The sequence below is a fragment of the Camelus bactrianus genome, chromosome 1 (genome assembly GCF_048773025.1).
Source record: "Camelus bactrianus isolate YW-2024 breed Bactrian camel chromosome 1, ASM4877302v1, whole genome shotgun sequence".
NCBI classification, from domain to species: Eukaryota; Metazoa; Chordata; class Mammalia; order Artiodactyla; family Camelidae; genus Camelus; species Camelus bactrianus.
The window spans coordinates 64410413-64428536 of NC_133539.1; the positions used below are offsets into that span (position 1 = coordinate 64410413).

At 41.0% G+C, this 18124-nt stretch overlaps 1 protein-coding gene across 12 annotated transcripts in view; it reads right to left on the reverse strand.

Moving 5' to 3' along the window:
- PLAAT1 (phospholipase A and acyltransferase 1) overlaps nucleotides 1–9679 on the reverse strand; it is a 28403-nt gene extending 18724 nt beyond the window's left edge. For 7 of the 12 annotated variants that reach the window (XR_012507606.1, XM_045519804.2, XM_045519802.2 and 4 more), the window contains exons 1-2: nucleotides 9542–9679; nucleotides 800–938 (exon numbers count right to left, since the gene is read on the reverse strand). Coding sequence is in view for 11 of the 12 variants with exons in the window: in XM_045519804.2 (XP_045375760.1) it covers nucleotides 800–938 (139 nt within the window). In the remaining variant the exon portion in view is untranslated. Of the gene's footprint in view, nucleotides 1–799; nucleotides 939–1535; nucleotides 1689–8637; nucleotides 8793–9120; nucleotides 9251–9326; nucleotides 9457–9541 lie in introns of those variants that run through there. The other 5 variants (XM_074365880.1, XM_045519798.2, XM_074365856.1 and 2 more) reach the window with 5 other exon arrangements.
- Between the last annotated feature and the right edge of the window lie 8445 nt (nucleotides 9680–18124).

Sequence of the window (18124 nt, forward strand, 5' to 3'; positions counted from 1 at the left end):
ATTTTATAATTCTTAAATGACTAAAAAGTTGAAACCTTTTAAAATGGGTTTGGGTATTTGCTTTTCACGTTTTAAAGACTGTTCACAATTTTTAACCCATTCGTTTGTTGGGATTCGGGTGTTTGCTGTCCCCTCAGCCTAAGAAACTCTTTCCTCAAACAGCACGTCCTGGGTTTCCTTGCCTCTTTCAAGCTGTTTCTCCAATGTTATTTTCCCATGAGATTTTCCTGCCCAGCTCATTTAAAACTACAGCACTCCACAACCCCCCAGCATGTCCTATCCTGCTCCTATGACTTATTTTCTGCACATCACTTATCTCTAATCTAACATTGCTTTCCGTATTTGGTTTATGGTCTCTCTCTCTCTCCTTCCACTAGAATGTAAGCCCCTCTGTGCAGGGAGACTTACGTATCCCCCGCATCTAGAACAGCATTCGGCACATACTGGGAAATTCAAAAACAGATGTTGATGAATTGAAATAATCTACTTGTATGATGTAGAAAGACACTGACTCTTGTCATGTTTGTGGTAAATATTTCCCCCAGCTGATTATTTACTTTTTAATTGTGGGTTTTTTTTTTTAATACAAAGTGTTTAAAATGTCAACTGTAATTGGCTTTTGGGATTTCTTCAATGCCACTTTCGTCTTAGAATGTCCTTCCGTAACCCTAGATCAGCTGGATTTACCGACTTTTTACATTTTATCTCTAGTTTGTTTTACTTTATGATTTTTTTCACGATGCCTTCTTATGACAAGAAAACGAAAAAGCTCTCATGGGCTTCTGGAAACAAACCTTACCTAGAGGAGCGATGTTGATAACATACCCATCACCCAAGTACAGCGCCCAGTGCTGATAGCCAGGACGGAACACTTCAATCAAGTCCCCTGGCTGAGGGTTGCCAGGATAGCTCAAACTAAAGCAATCATTAAACGCCATCTGCAATGACAGATACAAAGAAGATCTAGCTGATATGACTCGTCAAAAGAAAATCAGTTTAAGATTTCCATAGAAACATAAGAATAGAGAATTTACTGGGATTGCGTTCCTTATTAAGACTTAGATTCACACCACCGTCCTTTTCTTTGAATGATTCCAACACTGAATTTTGTGTGCACATGTGGACAAGTAAAGAATTTGTCTGTTGCTTAATTTTCTACAGCAATGCTTCTCATACTGATTAACCCCAGGGTGCCTTTATTATAATAAGCATTTATAATTCTTTCTTTAAATCCAGAAGTTCATGGATAATATAATTTACCTATACACTAAATTTCAAATGTTAATATGATGTCCTATTTGGAATAGAAAGAGGAAGCCAATTTATAAAAATACTTGTTTTACTATGTAAATGCTCAGTCTATGACTACACAAAAAATATAATAAAGCACACTGCATGAAAAGGTCAGGATTCAGAAGTAAATCAGAAGTTTTTCAGCCTTTCATATAGCAGCATAGTAAAATCAAAGAGCAGAGGTATGAATAGACACTAATATTCTGCGCAAAAAAAAAAAAACTTCGTATTGCAAAACTTACTCTGTTCTTTAATTTAAGCACATATAAGTTCCAGGCTCAGATGAGTGGCCAGCCAAGTATCCAAGCATACTGTAGGACACAGGACCTTTCTTCCTTGCGCCAAACTGTGCTGTGCAGCTACAGGGACCCTGACCTCCCCCTGAAACCGTATACAAGCCTGTGTCCCTGTCCTTTGTAGTAAAAGGCTTTTGCTTTAGTCTCCCAGCCCTCCCCTGAGTCTCAAAAGGCTGAGCCAAGAGTTAACGATTAGGAAATGTGAAGAGGTGGAAACAAAGGATAGCTGTTGGGAAATAGGTAACAATTTAGACTATAAATCAGACACCTAGCAGAGTCACCTAACTCCTAGTTCCCTGAAAGATATAAATGTCTGACACACATTGCAAAGTTGTTTTTACAGGAAGCAGACCCCCATCAGTAAAAACTGCTGACCTGGAGCACGGAAACCCCAGACCAACTGAAACCAAATTAATGATGTTCAAGACTTCACTTTGATGCCAACCAATCTGAGAATTGAGCACAGGCTGATCACATACCCTGTGGTCCCCTCCCTCACATTGCCCTTAAAAACCCTTCTCTGAAAGCCATGGAGGATGCTGGGTCTTTTGAGAATAAGCTGCCCACTCTCCTTGCTTGGTGCCTGCAATAAATACTGTATTTTCCTTCACCACAACCCGGTGTCAGTAGATGGCTTTGCTGCGCACCCAAATCCAGGTTGGGTGACATGCCTATTAAACACCAGTAAATGCCCTTTGTCATTGTGACATCACAAACACCCCACAGATTTCCACCACTCCCTAACTGCCCCGCTTAATGTCTGATCTCATTTGTGATTCCTGAAACAGTGCAAGGTGGTTGATGCAGACGGGGGATGAACATAACAACTTGGAAGGTTGGGGAGTTCACCATATTGATGAATTTGTCTGAAAATTCTCAGTTTGGTGAAATTTTTCCCTTTTAAATCAATCCTTTTTAGAAAGAACACATAAGTCCCTGATGGAACATTACATTTTCTATGCGTAGCATCAAAGTAGAATGACTCAGCAAGAGGAAGTTGTGTCCATTCACTGATAATCAAAAGGAGATGTCGTGCTATGTCCATGTTGAATATCTAATTGACAACAGAGTGTTTCCCAGCATCTCTCACTCTAATGTAGATACGTTCACTCATTTACAAAATAAATCCCAGTGCCAGAAAAGGAAACTTCCAAATCATCTAAATTCTAATTATAATAGCATAGGCTAAGGGCTTGGGAATACAGATTATCGTTTTCCTGGCATGCTAAAAGTCTTTTTTACAACAATTAATATAGGGAGGGTGTTTTCCCAAGTTATTCGTATGCCATCTGTTGAAAACTTCAATCATCATACTGTCACAGAAATGAGGCCAAAATGTAAGCTGTCCATCTGTCGAAAAATAACTACTAAAACAACTTTATGGAAACCATTAAGTCTAACCACCCTCTCAGATATGTTTGAGTCTTATTAATATAGCAGTTCACAATTTGGCCACATGGGCACTAAAAGGAAAAATAGATACTATACTATGATATAAACAAACACAATTCCCATGAATAGGAATCAGCAAGTACACACAGCTGCTGGCTAGCATTCAGAAACCTAGCCAAGCTTACAATAATAACCACCACGTGGGGGAAGGTACGGCTCAAGTGGCAGAGCACATGCACGAGGTCCTGGGTTCAATCCCCAGTATCTCTCCTAAGCATAAACAAATAAACCCAATGCCCCCCCCACAAAAAACAACAATAACCACCACGTAACAGAGAGCGTTTTTGCAGTATAACTTTTTTTTCTCAGATGCACTATCTCAATTAACCCTAATTCATTCTTTAAAAGCCTACCATGATTTGAGTTTAGTATGTTATTATCCCATTTTACAGATAAGAAGTGATAGTAGCAAATGCCAACTTTTGGAAAATATCCACAGAAACCCTTATATTATAAAATACAGAAGAAAGAATAACTGGGCTACGTGTGAAAGATATGAGCTCTAATCTCAGGTCTTCCCCTGCCTACTTCTGTCACTCTGAGAAAGGCAAAATGCCTGAGTCTCAGTTTATATTCCTAAGAATATAGGACAAAGTGAAGTAAGTCAGAAAGAGAAAGACAAATATGATATCACTTACATGTGGAATCTAAAAAAAAAAAAATGACACAAATAAACTTATTTACAAAACAGACTCACAGACACAGAAAACAAATGTATGGTTACCAAATGGGAAGGTGTACAGGGAGGGATCAATTAGGAGTTTGGGCCTGCAGATACAAACTACTATATATAAAATAGATAAACGAAAGGACCTACTGTATAGCACAGGGAACTATATTTAAATATCTTGTGATAATTTATAATGAAAAAGAATATATGTGTGTATATATATATAAATGTGTATCTGAATCACTATGGTGTACACCAGAAACTAACTCAACATTGTAAATCAACTATACCTCAATAAAAAAATAATAATATTGAACTGAACTGTTTATCTCGAAAAGCTGTTGTTAAGTAACCTTTCATGAACTGGCTAGAAGCTGATGCAGTGCTTTGTGAGCTGGCCAGAGCAGGGAGATGGTGGATGGCAGGGAGAGGTGGCTGTTTGTAAAGGCTGAGCGATGGGTTCATGGCTTACATGTGGCTTTAGTTCCTTATCCTCACTTTCAACCACAACAATTCTGTGGAATAGATGATTCCACTGGAAATTTTTAATATATAAAACACATTTAAAATTCTGACATATCGTTTGCAAATCGACTTATGAAATGTAAGTGAGTTGATTTCATGAAACCCATTATACTTATAAAGAGGAATGGCTGAGTCACAAGGAAAACTTCTCAAATGCATAACCTCTCAAGAAATTAAGGGAGAAGCATGAAGGCTAATGTGGAAGGGAAGAAGCTGATCTCTGACACCAAACACTTAGAATCACAGCAATTTACTGCAAAAAGGGAATTCAGATATTACCTAATCCACTGACCTCCACACTCGTTTTTAGCAGTGGGGTCCTGTATCAAACCAGATATTAGATGGACCCACAAAAAAATATAAAAACTATAAAACAGCCCAGTCCTGGACAGCGTCAGGGAAGGGCGTGAGAGCCCCATCTGCTCCTCACTGCTGCTGCCTGAGGGCCCAGGACTTCTAGGCCTGGAGATTGAATAACACCCATCTAGTCCTGGTCCAACCCTCCCATTCTTGAAACAAAGGGAACAGAGCCAGGCAGGTGATTTGAGTTACCCAAGGTCACAGGCTATTTTTAAAAAGATTTTCAACAAATGGTGATGGAACAGTTAGAATTACAGTGGGTTGGCGGGGGAATAACCTCAACCCATGTCTCACACCTCCTTAATCAAAAAGTAATTCAAAATAGATCATGGACTTAAATATAAAATGTAAAACTATAAAACACAAAGGAGAAAAACACATAGGGTCCCCAGGATCCAGGGTGAATAAAGGGTTCGTAGACTTGATACAAAAAGTACTATCCATGAAAGAAAAAAACCAACAATTCGACATCCTCAAAATTTAAAACTTTTGCAGCACGAAAGACCCTGTTAGAAGGACAAAAAGACAAGCTACAGAGTGGGAGAAAATATTTGAAAATGACATATCAAAGAAAGGACCAGTATCGAGAACACAGAAAGAACTCTCAAAACTCAGCAATTAAAAGCAAGGAATATAATTAGAACTTGAGGAAAAGACACAAAGACACATTTTATCAAACAGGAGTCACAGATATCAGTAAGCCAGGTTAAACATTGTTAGCTTTTAGGACAATGCAGATTAAAACCACGACAGCACTGCACATCTATCATAATAGGTAAAATAAAACTCGGGGACCACAGAAAATGCTGGCAAGGCTGTGGAGCTAGTGATAATATAAAATGCTTCAGCCACTCGGGAAGCAGTCTGGGAATTTCTTTAAACACTTAACTTGTAACTACCATGTGATCCAGCAATTGTGGTCCTAGGCATTTATCCCGGAGACTGAAGACAATGAAGACTTATTCACACAAAACCTGTCCACAGATTTTGCAGCATAATAACCCCAAAGTGGAAACTACTCAGATGACCTTCAGTGGGTGAACATCAAACTGGGGTACAGCCATACCATGGAATGCTAAGTAACAAACTACTGATAAATCCAACAACGCAACCAGGGGGATTCTCCAGAGGATTATGCGGAGTGAAAAGAGCCAATGACGTGCCATGTTATGCATAGGATCCCGTTTATACAGCATTCTGACCTGACCAAATGGTAGAAATGGAGAATAAATAGTGGCTGTCAGGGATCAAGGAAGTAGTAAGAAGGAAGTGGGTGTGACTATAAAAAGACAGCATATGAGAGATTCTAGATGTGGTGGAAATGTTCTGTCTCCCCGTGGAGTCCATGTCAGTAACCTGTTTGTGATATCATTGTGTGGTTTTGTAAGATGTTACCATTGCGGGAAACTGGGTAAAGGTACAAGGGATCTCTCTGTATTATTTCTTATGAGTGCATGTGAATCTAAAATTACCTTTTAATTAAAATAAAAATTTTCATTAAAAAATAAAGATCGATATATATTTTTTTCTACAGAGCACAGAAGAGGATCAACACATGGAAGTTACATTGAGGCAGATTTTAGCTGTCTATGAGGAAAATTTTTTCTTTTATTGAAGGTGATCCAACAACGGAATGGAGGCCCTGGTACAGATAGCAGTCTCCGTCAGGGTTGATGAAAGTAAGACTCCCATGGCGCTGGGTGGGGGCGCTGTAAGCGAGAGGAGGCCTTCTAAGGTCCCTTTCACCTCCCGGGTTCTCTCACTTTGTATCTCAGGACCTGTACCAGGTGTGATCCTTGAACCAACACCACAAAGTAATACAATTATTTCTCCCATCTTAAAGATGAGGAACCTGACGTTCACAGTGGTTCAGGGATCACCCAAAGTCACACAGTGGGAAAGGGCAGAATCTACTTCTGGACTCAGGTTGCCCTACCTCCAAAGGCAGGCTCCTCGTCCTAACTGCTTGTCTCCTAGAGCACTATACCACCTCCCTTGCTGACATTTCTACAGCCCTGCTTGCACGCTGTTAGACTGTGTAACAACTGTGAGCTGATTATTATGATCACCATTTTACAGATGAGGAGACTGAGGCTCAGATGAATTGTGTCAGAGCTAAAGTCACAGAGGTGGTACGTGACAGAACTAGAATTCAATTCCAAGTCTGTCTTCTTACTCCAGACTGTACGCTCCTTCTTGACACCACTGATTAACATGTTTAACCAAAGGAATCACTACTAAACAATATTTCATCTTTTCCCTCTTCTCAAATATTCATTAGACGGGGAAGCTGCAAAAGCATCCTAAATGTACATTTCATAAGCCAATACAGGAAGTTTTTAAACATTTATATGTAGGACTAGGGAGTAACAGGAAGTGGAGTGTTGGGGGAAACACTTCCTCTTCTCCTGCAGGGAAGGGGTGGAGATGGGGCCAGAAGTATTTAGACGGTTCCCAGACTCATACCTTAGGAAAATGGCTAAAACCTGTCTGCTTGGGTGATTTGATTTACATGGATATCTACTCATTTCATTCAAGCACAAGTATGTCATGTAGGGCTTCATAAACAAGATAGCACAGAGCCAATTAAAGATACATTTGTAAGTCCTCTGCAGAAATCTCTCTGTGTCACCTTTAAGGTAGAAACACTTCATTTTAGTTCATCTTCACAGAAATGTTTGACTAGTTTAAAACAAAGAGTGACATGAAGGTAAGTCTGTAATCTGTGTACAAGAAATTTCTCATTTCAGACGCCAAAACAAGCTGCCCGGTTTACGGTTCCCTGTTGGTCCCTGGGGATGCATCAAAAGAAATAACTGTAACCTGTACAGATAGGGACAGGCTGATTAACTGCTGCTCGGGTCCACGTGTTACAAGAATACTAAGAGCACTTTTTCACAAACTACTCCCAAGGATGCTATTGGCAGTCTGAAACACGATCACTGGCTATCCCTATAGTCCAACAGTCTCCCAATTCAATTTGGACTCTTTCCCACTCCAGCTGCATTTGTCATCCATAGCCCTGGCCACACTGAGATGGCTCTATGAACCCCTGTGCTCCCAGATCGGCTAATTCACAGACCCTCAGAGCTGCAAGGATCCTTGGTCCAACATCCTTTCCCTACAGCGGAGGGATCCAGCTCCCAGCCAGGTGAACCATCCTCAGCCACTGCACTGTCGTTCCCAACTTGAAACCCCTCCCAGGCTCCCACTCCTGACTCCCCATCTCTCCCCCTCTGTAATCCTGGCCTCCCTATTCATCCCCACATTCTAGGCAAACCAAGCTATTATTCTTCAGTCTCACCTGCAGCTGTGTTGCTAATACTATACCGAACCTTCTACCTGGAATGCGCCACCCATTTCCAAATGCCCCCAAATGACCCGCTCTTAAAGATCTAGATCAGATATCACCAAGGTCTTCCTCCAGTCAGCCAGCAGTGACACAGAAGTGAGTCACCAGTGCTCCATTATCTTTCTAATGCCCATGGCGTTTCCTACACCTGTGTCAGCTACTGGTGTCTGGGGGTTTTCTCTTTTGCTCCATATGGAGGGCTGGTGCTTGTTTATCTCTACACCTTCCGTTTGCTGCAGAGTACCTGGCACAAATAACCACAGAGCTAATGTTTAATGAATTAAGTAATGAGGATCCAAGCCCAGGAGGACAGAGTGGCTGGGTTTTTCCAGCACAGAAATCATACTAATAGTTCTGAACGCCAAAGTGATATCACCATTCATAGTTCCAAAATCTAATATCTTATAATGATAAATAGTTGTATTATGATTATTCATATTCATTTCAATAAGGAGAGTGGATAAAAAGCCTTGATAAGAAAGGCCCAGTACCCCAGTCCAGTTCTGCCACTGGATAGCTGTGTGACTTAGGAAAGTCTCTCCCTATGGACTTGGTTCCCTTATTTGTAAAAAGAGGGATATGAGTCAAATTAGATGCTCTCCACTGGTCCTCGGGGCTCTCTCATTGGACAGTCGGCTCAGCAAGGCTGTCTGGGAGCCTAGAGTCCTCCCTCCCCATCTCCTGCACACCTCACTCTGAAGCCTGGCTTGTCCTCCCCCGCCGGTGGCGGCGGCGGGGGTCCCGGGTGGCTCCGGCCTCCCAGCTGCAGACCCTCCCGCTAGCGCTAGCGGCCGCGGGCCGACTCCATCTGCTCCCGGAGGAGGGCCAGGCGGCGGCGGCCGACTACTGGTTACCCAGGGCCGCCCTGCAGCGCCAACGCCAGTCCCGCCGCGCGGAGCCACCCCGGCGCCCTAATGCTGCTGCGCACGCGCGCGGCTCCTGCCGCCCCGGCCGGGGTACGCGCCACCGCCGGGGATCCTCCGCCTGCCTGCCCCCATTCCGCACACACCTCCGTCCCGTGTGCATCTCGAGGAGCACCCACAGGACACCTGCCCTCCACCGGTACTGACACAGCACACAAACCCAACCGCCCAAGCGCAGCCCCAGCGCAGTAACTAACCAAGGACACCCCTCCCTGCCACTGGGACGTTCGCCGCGCTGGTGCACTTAACTCGTCTTGCTGAGCTCAGAAATGTTCCTGAACATGCATACAGACTGCATCCACTAGAAGTGCTCTCCCTTCCAGGTCCACACAAATTCCTTTAAGGCGGCAGAAAGGATCTTGGTCCCTGTGTCCCCAAGAAAGCCTCTCAGTCTTAGCTGAGGTAGGAGGAAGGACTGGCCTTAAAAACACTCCCGGCTTCCCACCACCACACACCTACAAAATGTGTGCTCGTGAGCCCGATCCAGCTCCCAGGTCTGTAGGGACACACGTGGAACCCCGCTCCCTTTGGACTCCTCCTTTTCACCACCCTCAAGTCTAAGATCAACTTCGAAGTGGGAAGGGCTGGGGCGGGGAAAGGAGGAAGGAATGGAGCCAGAGCGTCGGCCTCTAGATCTCCAGGTACCCGCTTCTCCCACTGGGAAATTTACCTGGCTCCTGATGAGGCCTTTGTTAAAGACAAGACTCCTTCAGGCAGCCCATTCTCCCCACCTCCCCTGCCCTGCCCCTGAAAAAGATCTGGTTCTAGCTAGAGGAGGAGAGCAAGTCCCTTATTCAGCGTGACCTGGGTGCACGTGACAGAGCAAAGCCTAACTCACTTCCTTTCAGGCCCCGGGCCAGCAGAGGCCTCCAGGAATACAGCCATGTGAGTTTAAAAATACACCTGGGCATGAAGAGTATCCATTTTCTCCTTGCTAAAAACGGGATGCCAGGAATACTAACTGACCAAGTAAGGAAGTCCTGGCGGACTGCTCAGTGAACTTTTTGGAGCGCAGCACAGGACCTTCCTTCAAACAAGTCATAACCTAGATTTTTACTCTGATATAAATGGACTGTCAGCTAAAAGGAAGGATTTTTCCCCCCTACTGATTCAAAGACTGAAATAGCTTTCTAATTGTTTGTTGTTTTTTGCCACAATGGGATAAGAACTACCTAAAGATGCAGCTGCCTTTATAAAGAATTTGGGTTCAGTGTGTGAAGGTTAAGGGTGAATCTGCATGGTTTGAAACTGGGGTCTGGCTTTGGTATCTCTGGAAACAGAGTAGCAGACATTAAAAACATATATTTGTTGGTAAAGTGGAAACTGGAACACTTGAGAGGTTGTGGCTGTGTCTTTTATGAGTCAATATTTTTCTTGCCTGTTCCCTATATAATATATTTTTAGAGTTATAAACTGAATCAGGTACACCTTTCAGTATCTTTTTAATGTCTCAAGGAAGAAAGCTATAAACATGCATTTGCTTTATGTTCCCCAACTATTTCAATTGAGTCATCACTGAAGGCAGTGGTTCATGATTTTATACAGGAGAGTTATTGTGAGCATTTATAAAGCCATCCTGCTTATGAGTTAAATTTATTGTGTTTGCCAGGTTAATCTGTTTTCACTAATCAGACACTTAATCATCCGTTCTCCTCCCTGCATTATGGATTCATGAATGTGAACGAAGGAGGGTTGCTCAGTCAGGGCAAAATGATAAATTACCTTTTCATTTTGGGGGTATTTGTGATTAAATGCATCATGATAGAATTAAAATGAAATAAATCTTGTAATTTTACTTCTAGATCCCTGCCAGGTACAGATAAAATGTTAAGAGTAAATTCAATTCGATGCCTGAATGGAATTTGTAGGAGAAAACAGAGAAAGCTTTGTGGCGCAGGGGAACTCTGAGTTTTCCCTTCACTCCTGCGATTGGAGAGGTGGTTAATCACTCAGCAATACTCTACGGATGAACAGCACAGAATTAAAATTTCCATCCAGAAAGAATGAGGAATTAGCCTCAGGCAGTAATAGGCAAAGTTTGTCTGAATCTAGAGTTGTAGTCCTGGGATCTCAAGGGCTGCACATGGCATGTGATAGGAGCGGATGTTAGATTACAACCAAATAACCAGTTCCCATTATTTTGGCTATTATATTAAGGGAAGCACCAAGTGGATGGCACCCTCAGTTGCTGCCTAGTGGGGCTGAAAGGGTTGAAACATATTGAAATAACCATAATGGAGCTACTTCAGTCATGTTTGTTGTAAAATAAAGTCCACATACCAGCAAAAGCCCTGGGTTAACAGGAGTCATTATTTGCCTTTTCAACACATGGAGACTGAAACCAATTGGCATTATGTAATGTTATCCTCAAAAGAACCCTGTTTTTTAATGCGTATTTTACAACTAGCAAAGTGTTTTCATACCCTTTGTCTCATTTGAGCCTCACAACAAACCCGTGGTTACTCAGGTCTTGGTCAGAGCCATGGAAGTCCTCACTCAGGATCTCCTGGGGAAAGACCCAGATTAGGTCTCTTAGTCAAGAGTTTTTCCTCTAGCCAAACTCCCTCTTTATATAGACAGTAAAAACAAAGTCTTCCTTTCGGATGAAAATTCACAAAAACAAAAGTCTGCACAAATACGAGGTGAATGAGACTTAGGGCAAAAATGATCTTGTAAAGATATCCTGGCCTTAACAGAAATTTTGCTGAGATGATACAGGTTTTGGCTACAGTAGCATAATAAGTGAGAGTTGAGACAGTCAATCATGTAGTTGCAACCTTGCCCCCCAAAATCCATGCTGTAAAAATGAAAGCTTTTTTCTTGACTTGAATATTGACAAGCGATAGGTCTGTTCAGATTGGATTTTGGGACAAATTGCTCGAACCTCTCATTCAGTGTGCTTTGTACATTCTTGGTCAATGTGGTTGGAGCTAGAAATCTGTTCCTCTACAGAATCCTCACGGAGTGCACATCCAGGCTATGTCGTATCTCTGTGACTGCTGCTTCCCCCATAGTTATGTGCATTTGAAACTACCATGCTTGGTAAGTCAGCCTGAGCCAAGGGTCTAGGGCAGTTAAGGGGACTGCCTGGTGGAGAAAAGAATGATTTAATGGAGCTCAGGTCAGAGGCACAGAAACCTACCAGCATGTGGCAAGGAAGATAGGACATGGGTAGGACTTTTATAGAAGAAGTTATCTGCATTCTGCCCAGGAAAAAAGGGCAATGGAAAAGACTTGGGCAATGAATCAGGTATCTTGGGTTCTAATCCCAGTTCTGTCATTTGCCAGCTGTGTGACATGAGACATGTCCTTTAAGCCTGATCCTCAGTTATACATGTATGAAATGGGAAAAGTAATAACATAGCCTGCCATTTTTCACAAATTAGCAATAAGGTCTCTTGATTATATAAAGATTTGGATTATACAATTAACATTATACAAAAAAATATACAAAAACATAAGGAAGAATACAGTCAAACTATGATTGGTCAATAGATGTAACACAAGGGTATCCTTGAAAATGACACATTTCACTATATTCAGGAAGAGAAATGGCTACATACATACATAATATTCCTATCCTTGCTCTTCCCTTTTGCCTCTTTCAAGTTTAGAGCAAACTGTCTTATTTATTCATTGTAACATTTACATAGTATAAATATCTGTCACGTAAAAGTGATACTGACAATGTAGTTAAGCTTTTATTGTCTTTTATTAGTCTGCTAAATAAAAGTCCATCATTAAAAAGAGGCCACAAATATAAATGATTTTTAGGGACTTTGCCCTAAGGGGAAATCATACAATGCACTTGGGAGAAGGTAATTCTGACTTGGTCCTCCATAAAATGCTAAATTTCTGCACAAAATCTTAAAGCACAAGTGTTTACAGGACTCTTGGTGACAAGAAAAACGATAGTAATGTGCCTCAGCACTAAAATTCCCGTATCCATGGAAACCTGTGAAGTTCTGAAAGCACAGGCACGCAGCCTACGTATTTATGGAAGGTCTGAGGCAGTGATGGGTGGGTTACTATGCTGTGAAAAGCCGACAGATTCCTGGGAGCTGCTCACAGGCATGGATGATTCCCCCCTTGCTAAATGCAATCAGAGAGAAATTCAGAAATCTCAGACGTTACCAAAAAAAAAAAAAAAATCCCACATTTATATATTTACATTTACTTATATCTGTCATAATAGAGTAAGTTAAATCAGATTTTAATTGAAAAAAGGCTTGAGAAACCATCAGAGTTTCCCTCTCCCCACCACATTTGTAGCTATGTTAAAAAACTCTCCAGATTTTCCATGTGTGCAGATCGAGGTGTTTCTTGAATGTTGGAAAAGAATGTCACCGTTTTTAATCAAACTGATTATTCCTGAGAAATTTAAATGTGTTCCTGGTCAGTGTTTCCTAAGGTATAATGGCTTTGAAGCCAAAGAACATAATAATATTAGAGGGAAAGGATCATCTACAGATTTCTGAAGTGTTTATAGAACCAAGGAGCAATATGCCAATAAAATAAGGAAGTAATTCATAAGTAGTCATAAGGCATATTCATATAGTGCTCCATTTTTTTAAAACATATATATCATCTCATTTAGCACCTATATCACTTTTAATGGATATCATTATCCTCATTTTTCCTTGCATTGCCAAGTACTGGATTTTTTCTCAAATTTTGTTCTATTCTAATTTGAAAAGATACATGCACCCCAATGTTCATAGCAGCACTATTTACAATAACCAAGACATGGAAACAACCTAAATGTCCATTGACATATGACTGAATAAAGAAGCTATGCTATATATATAATGGAGCACTATTCAGCCATAAAAAAGAATAATAGAAGATGTGGTATATATACAATGGAATACTACTCGGCCATAAAAAATAAAATAATGCCATTTGAGCAACATGGATGGACCTGGAGATTGTTGTTCTAAGTAAAGTAAGCCAGAAAGAGAAAGAAAAATACCATATGATATCACTCATAAGTGGAATCTAAAAAAAAAAAAAAAGACACAAATGAACTTATTTACAAAATAGAAACAGACTCACATAGAAAAAAATTTATAACTACTGGGTAGAAGGTCTATGGGACAGGATAAATTGGGAGTTTGAGATCTGCAGATACTAACTACTATGTATAAAATGGATAAACAACAAATTTCTACTATATAGCACAGGGAACTATATTCACTATCTTGTAGTAATTTATAATGAAAAAGAATATGAAAATGATTATAAGTATGTATATGTATGACTGAAACATTATGCTGTACACCAGAAATTGACACAACATTGTAAACTGTATTTCAATTTAAAAAAATATTGTTCTAGATATTAATGATTTATAAATGGTCTGTGTTTGGTTGGGATACATTAAAACAGATAAAATTATTCATGAGTTTTTAAAAATACTTTGTATTTTATCCCTACAGAAGTTTTCTCTTTAAAAATGTTTTTGTGTGTTTGGTTCTCTAAAGTTGTGTTGTTCAATATGGTAGCCATTAGCCACATGTGACCACTGAGTGCTTGGAATGTGTTTTGTGTCACATGTTGAAATGATAATATTTAAGTGTATTTGGTTAAATAAAATATGACCTTAATTTCACTTGTTTCTTTTTATTTTTTTAATATGCTTATTAAATTTTTAAAAATTGTATAAGAGGGTAGCATTAAATTTCTATTGGACAGCACTGCTCTAATAAAACTGTCCAGAGCCTTCAAAAGGTGTCTCTTTTTTGATCATTTCCTGTACACCAGACTCTGTCTTGGAATTGACCTGCCATACTTTTCACCACAATACGATTAGCAACACTGCTTTTGTGTAAAGTTCTAACTATTCTTCTCTTTCTGAGCCAGGTTTCTTTCTTTTTCACCCATACAATGCTCTAAGGCAAAATCCCAGTAAGCAAATGGACCATCTTCTCCTTTGTCTTTGCTTCCAGAGAGGCAATTGGGCCCAGCACCTGCCCCCGTGAGACCCAGTAAGCCCAGCCAAGACCCATAGTTTGCCAGCATCTAGCACCCTGGATGCTAGACCATGCACCTGGGAAGAGAGTGCTGCCCTGTATCGAAACTGGCTCAGTCACTTCCAATTGTAAGAGCTAAAGCTATTTTGCATTATTATCTTGTATTGTTATTGTAATCTGAACTCAGGTTACAACCTGAGTTGTAATCCAATATTCATTAACTGACTGTGTGACTTTTGTCAAATCATTTAAGCTCCCTGGGCCCCAGTTTTCTTTTATTCTATTCTATTTTTTTAATGGAATTTAATAATTAGGTACATTTTATAGATAAACTCTTGTGATTTCAGATTCTAATGACTCAGTTTGAATTTGTAAAGCTGGGATGAAAAGAACATATGAAGAAATAATAGTTTTGCTTCCAGCTGTATCAGGAATGCTTTCAGCTGCAAGTAAGAGAACCTCACACTAACAGTGCCTTAAACAAGAGGAGTTTATTTTTCTCACATGTTCAGAAGTCAGAAGATAGACCCTGTTAGAATGATATCCTGCATCAGACCCGTCAGTAGATGCTGGTAGTTTGATCTTCATGATGTAACCAGAATCTAACCTTTCTCTCTGCCTCCACAACCTACACCTGTGGCCAGCCACCCACAGCTCTCGCAGTATTTTCCTGTCTCCCTGTTCCTTCCCTTGCCTTCTTACATTGTCTATATACAACAGCCAGCACATTTTTTTAAGTACCAGAAAGGTAAAATTTAAGTCCTTTGTTGGTTTCCTGCTCAAAATCCTCCATGATTTCTTATACCCTTAAAAAATGAAATTTAGAATCCTTATGACAACTTTCAAGCCTCTAAACAACCTGGACACCTGCAATCTCTCTTATCTCATTCCCTTCATTCTCCCTGTTGCTCACTCAGTCTAGCCTCTCTGGTCTGCCTGCTGCTCCTTGAGTGGCTGAGCATGTTTTCCCTGAGGGCCTTTGCATATGCTGTTCCCTCATCCCAGAGCACTCCTTTCCACTCCCCAAATATCTGCATGACTTGCTCCTTCACTTCCTTTAGTTCTCTCAAATGTCACTTTATCAGATAGATCTCCCTTTATCCACTATGTAAAATATCACCCCATCAGTCTTCAAATCCCTTGTCCTTCTTAAGTTTTTACCATAGCTGTTAATTCTAGCTGACATATTATATATTTCTTATTGGCTGTTTGTTCTCCTACTAAAATGTAAGCTCCCTGTAAGCAGGCATTGCTTATTTTGTATATAGGAATGCCCACCACTAGTACCGTGCCTGGTGCATAATAAGCATTCAATGAATAGTTGTTGAGTGAATATTTTTGCAACTGAATGATATCAAGTCCCTCTGTCAGTGTCTCTTAGTCTTCTCCTTGCTGCAAGGGGGCTGCAGCAGCTCCCACCATCATGTCCTCACACAATCACCTTGAGAAATAGGAGACGGTGAAGAAAGAGCCTTTTCCTCCTGCACTGCTCTCTTAATAGGGAGAAAGACACCTCTCCTAGACTCTTCCAGCAGATTCCCCTTCATATTTTATTGACCAGAACTGGGCCAGGAGCTACCCTTATCTGCAACAGAGGCTGAGAAAGGAAGTTTTTGGCTTCTCTAGGCTTTAGAGAAGGAATTAGATAAGGGAAAATAGTATGATTAATCAAATCACCTTGCCGATAATAGGCTGTGCTGAGTACACCCCAGTTATGTCACATGGCTGATTAGCGATTTGGAAAACCATGAGACCCAGAAGCACTCAATAGAGTGCTTTCACCCTGTAATGCCCCTGTTTTTCCCCTCTTGAAAATGTAGCCATTTATATGACTTATCTTTCCAATTTAATTAGTTTCATTAAATGAAAACATTTTCAAATAATCACATGGGGAAAAAATTACATAGGTAATTTTATTAGAGAAGGTTGAAGGAAGGGTATCACGAGGGGAGAACTGGGTTGCCAGAGGAAGGAAGATGGCCAGAGGCACACAGACCTAGGATGGGACAAGAGGAGAGGAGGTGAGTGAAGTCTGCTGGAAGATGGATGTGGCCTTATTGGTGAGAGGGTTGGGCAATAAGGACAGGAGCCAGAGGCCATACTTTCCTACTTGATTTCACAGCCTTATTCATGATCTGCAAAAGAACCAAGACCAGATTTTTACGTAACATTTGTAAATCAGGTACTTGGAATGTTGCATCAGAATTTATTTTTCCTTTTAAATAATTGACCAAAGCTTGGTTCTTGGCAGATTGATGCCGTAGCCCAGGGCAGTGTCCTCCAGGTTCTAAGGGAGTCGAGAAAAGGATTTGGGTGTCCAGGTAACTCCTCTCTTCGCATCTTTCATGAGCGATCAATGGCTTAATATTTCCACAGAGTGAAGATATAGTTCAGGTCTGAAATGTGGGGCAGTAGATGAGAAAGCAAACCATACAGGACACCAAGTTGGGAGGGAAAGAGAAAGCAAGGGGAGCCTCCTCACCTTTTCACCCCAAGCACTGTGTTCCAGGCTTCCAGCTCTCTGGCGCACACACACACACACACACACACACACACACACACACGACAATCACAGAGCCCGAGTGTCAGGTCTGAAAGTATGGATCTTCAGATCCAGCTGCCGGCACTCCCAGACTTTCAAGTAAGCCCTGTATGATGCGATTGTAAGACACTGTGACCACCCACCGTTATCTCCTGTAGCCATTTAAAGAGTAAGGTGGACTTTTCACGTTTTGTAATGACATTTAGGATGATGTGTGAGGCAGGCATTTGGAAATAAATGATATTCAAATGCTTAGCCGCTCAGATCTCTTTTTCAACAAAGCATGAATGAGCAACAGGCCAAATAGAATTAATAAAAATCTCCACTGGCTGTGAAATCTTTTGTCAAATATGACCTCTGGGATAAGGACACAGGCCTGTTGCCCCCAGCTCATACATAGTACGTCTTATCAAATCGGCACATTTTCCTGACTATTAAAAAATGGCTTTCAAGTCTTCCTGTGGAATGACCAAGAAAGACAATAAGAAGAGATTAGACATTAGAGGTGAACACACTGCCCTTGAGATAATTTGATTCTGCACCAAATTCTAGTGCTTGCTGGGGATGAGCCCTTGGCCAGACTCTGCTCTAAGAGGTAAGGAGGATAGATTGCCTGGTGGCATGCTCCATCTCTGCCATGCATAGCAGTTTAATTGTGCAGATTATTTAATCTCTCTGTTCCCCCATTTTTCCTTCTTTTATGAAGACCCATCTTTTTAGGTTAATGTGAGAATTAAAC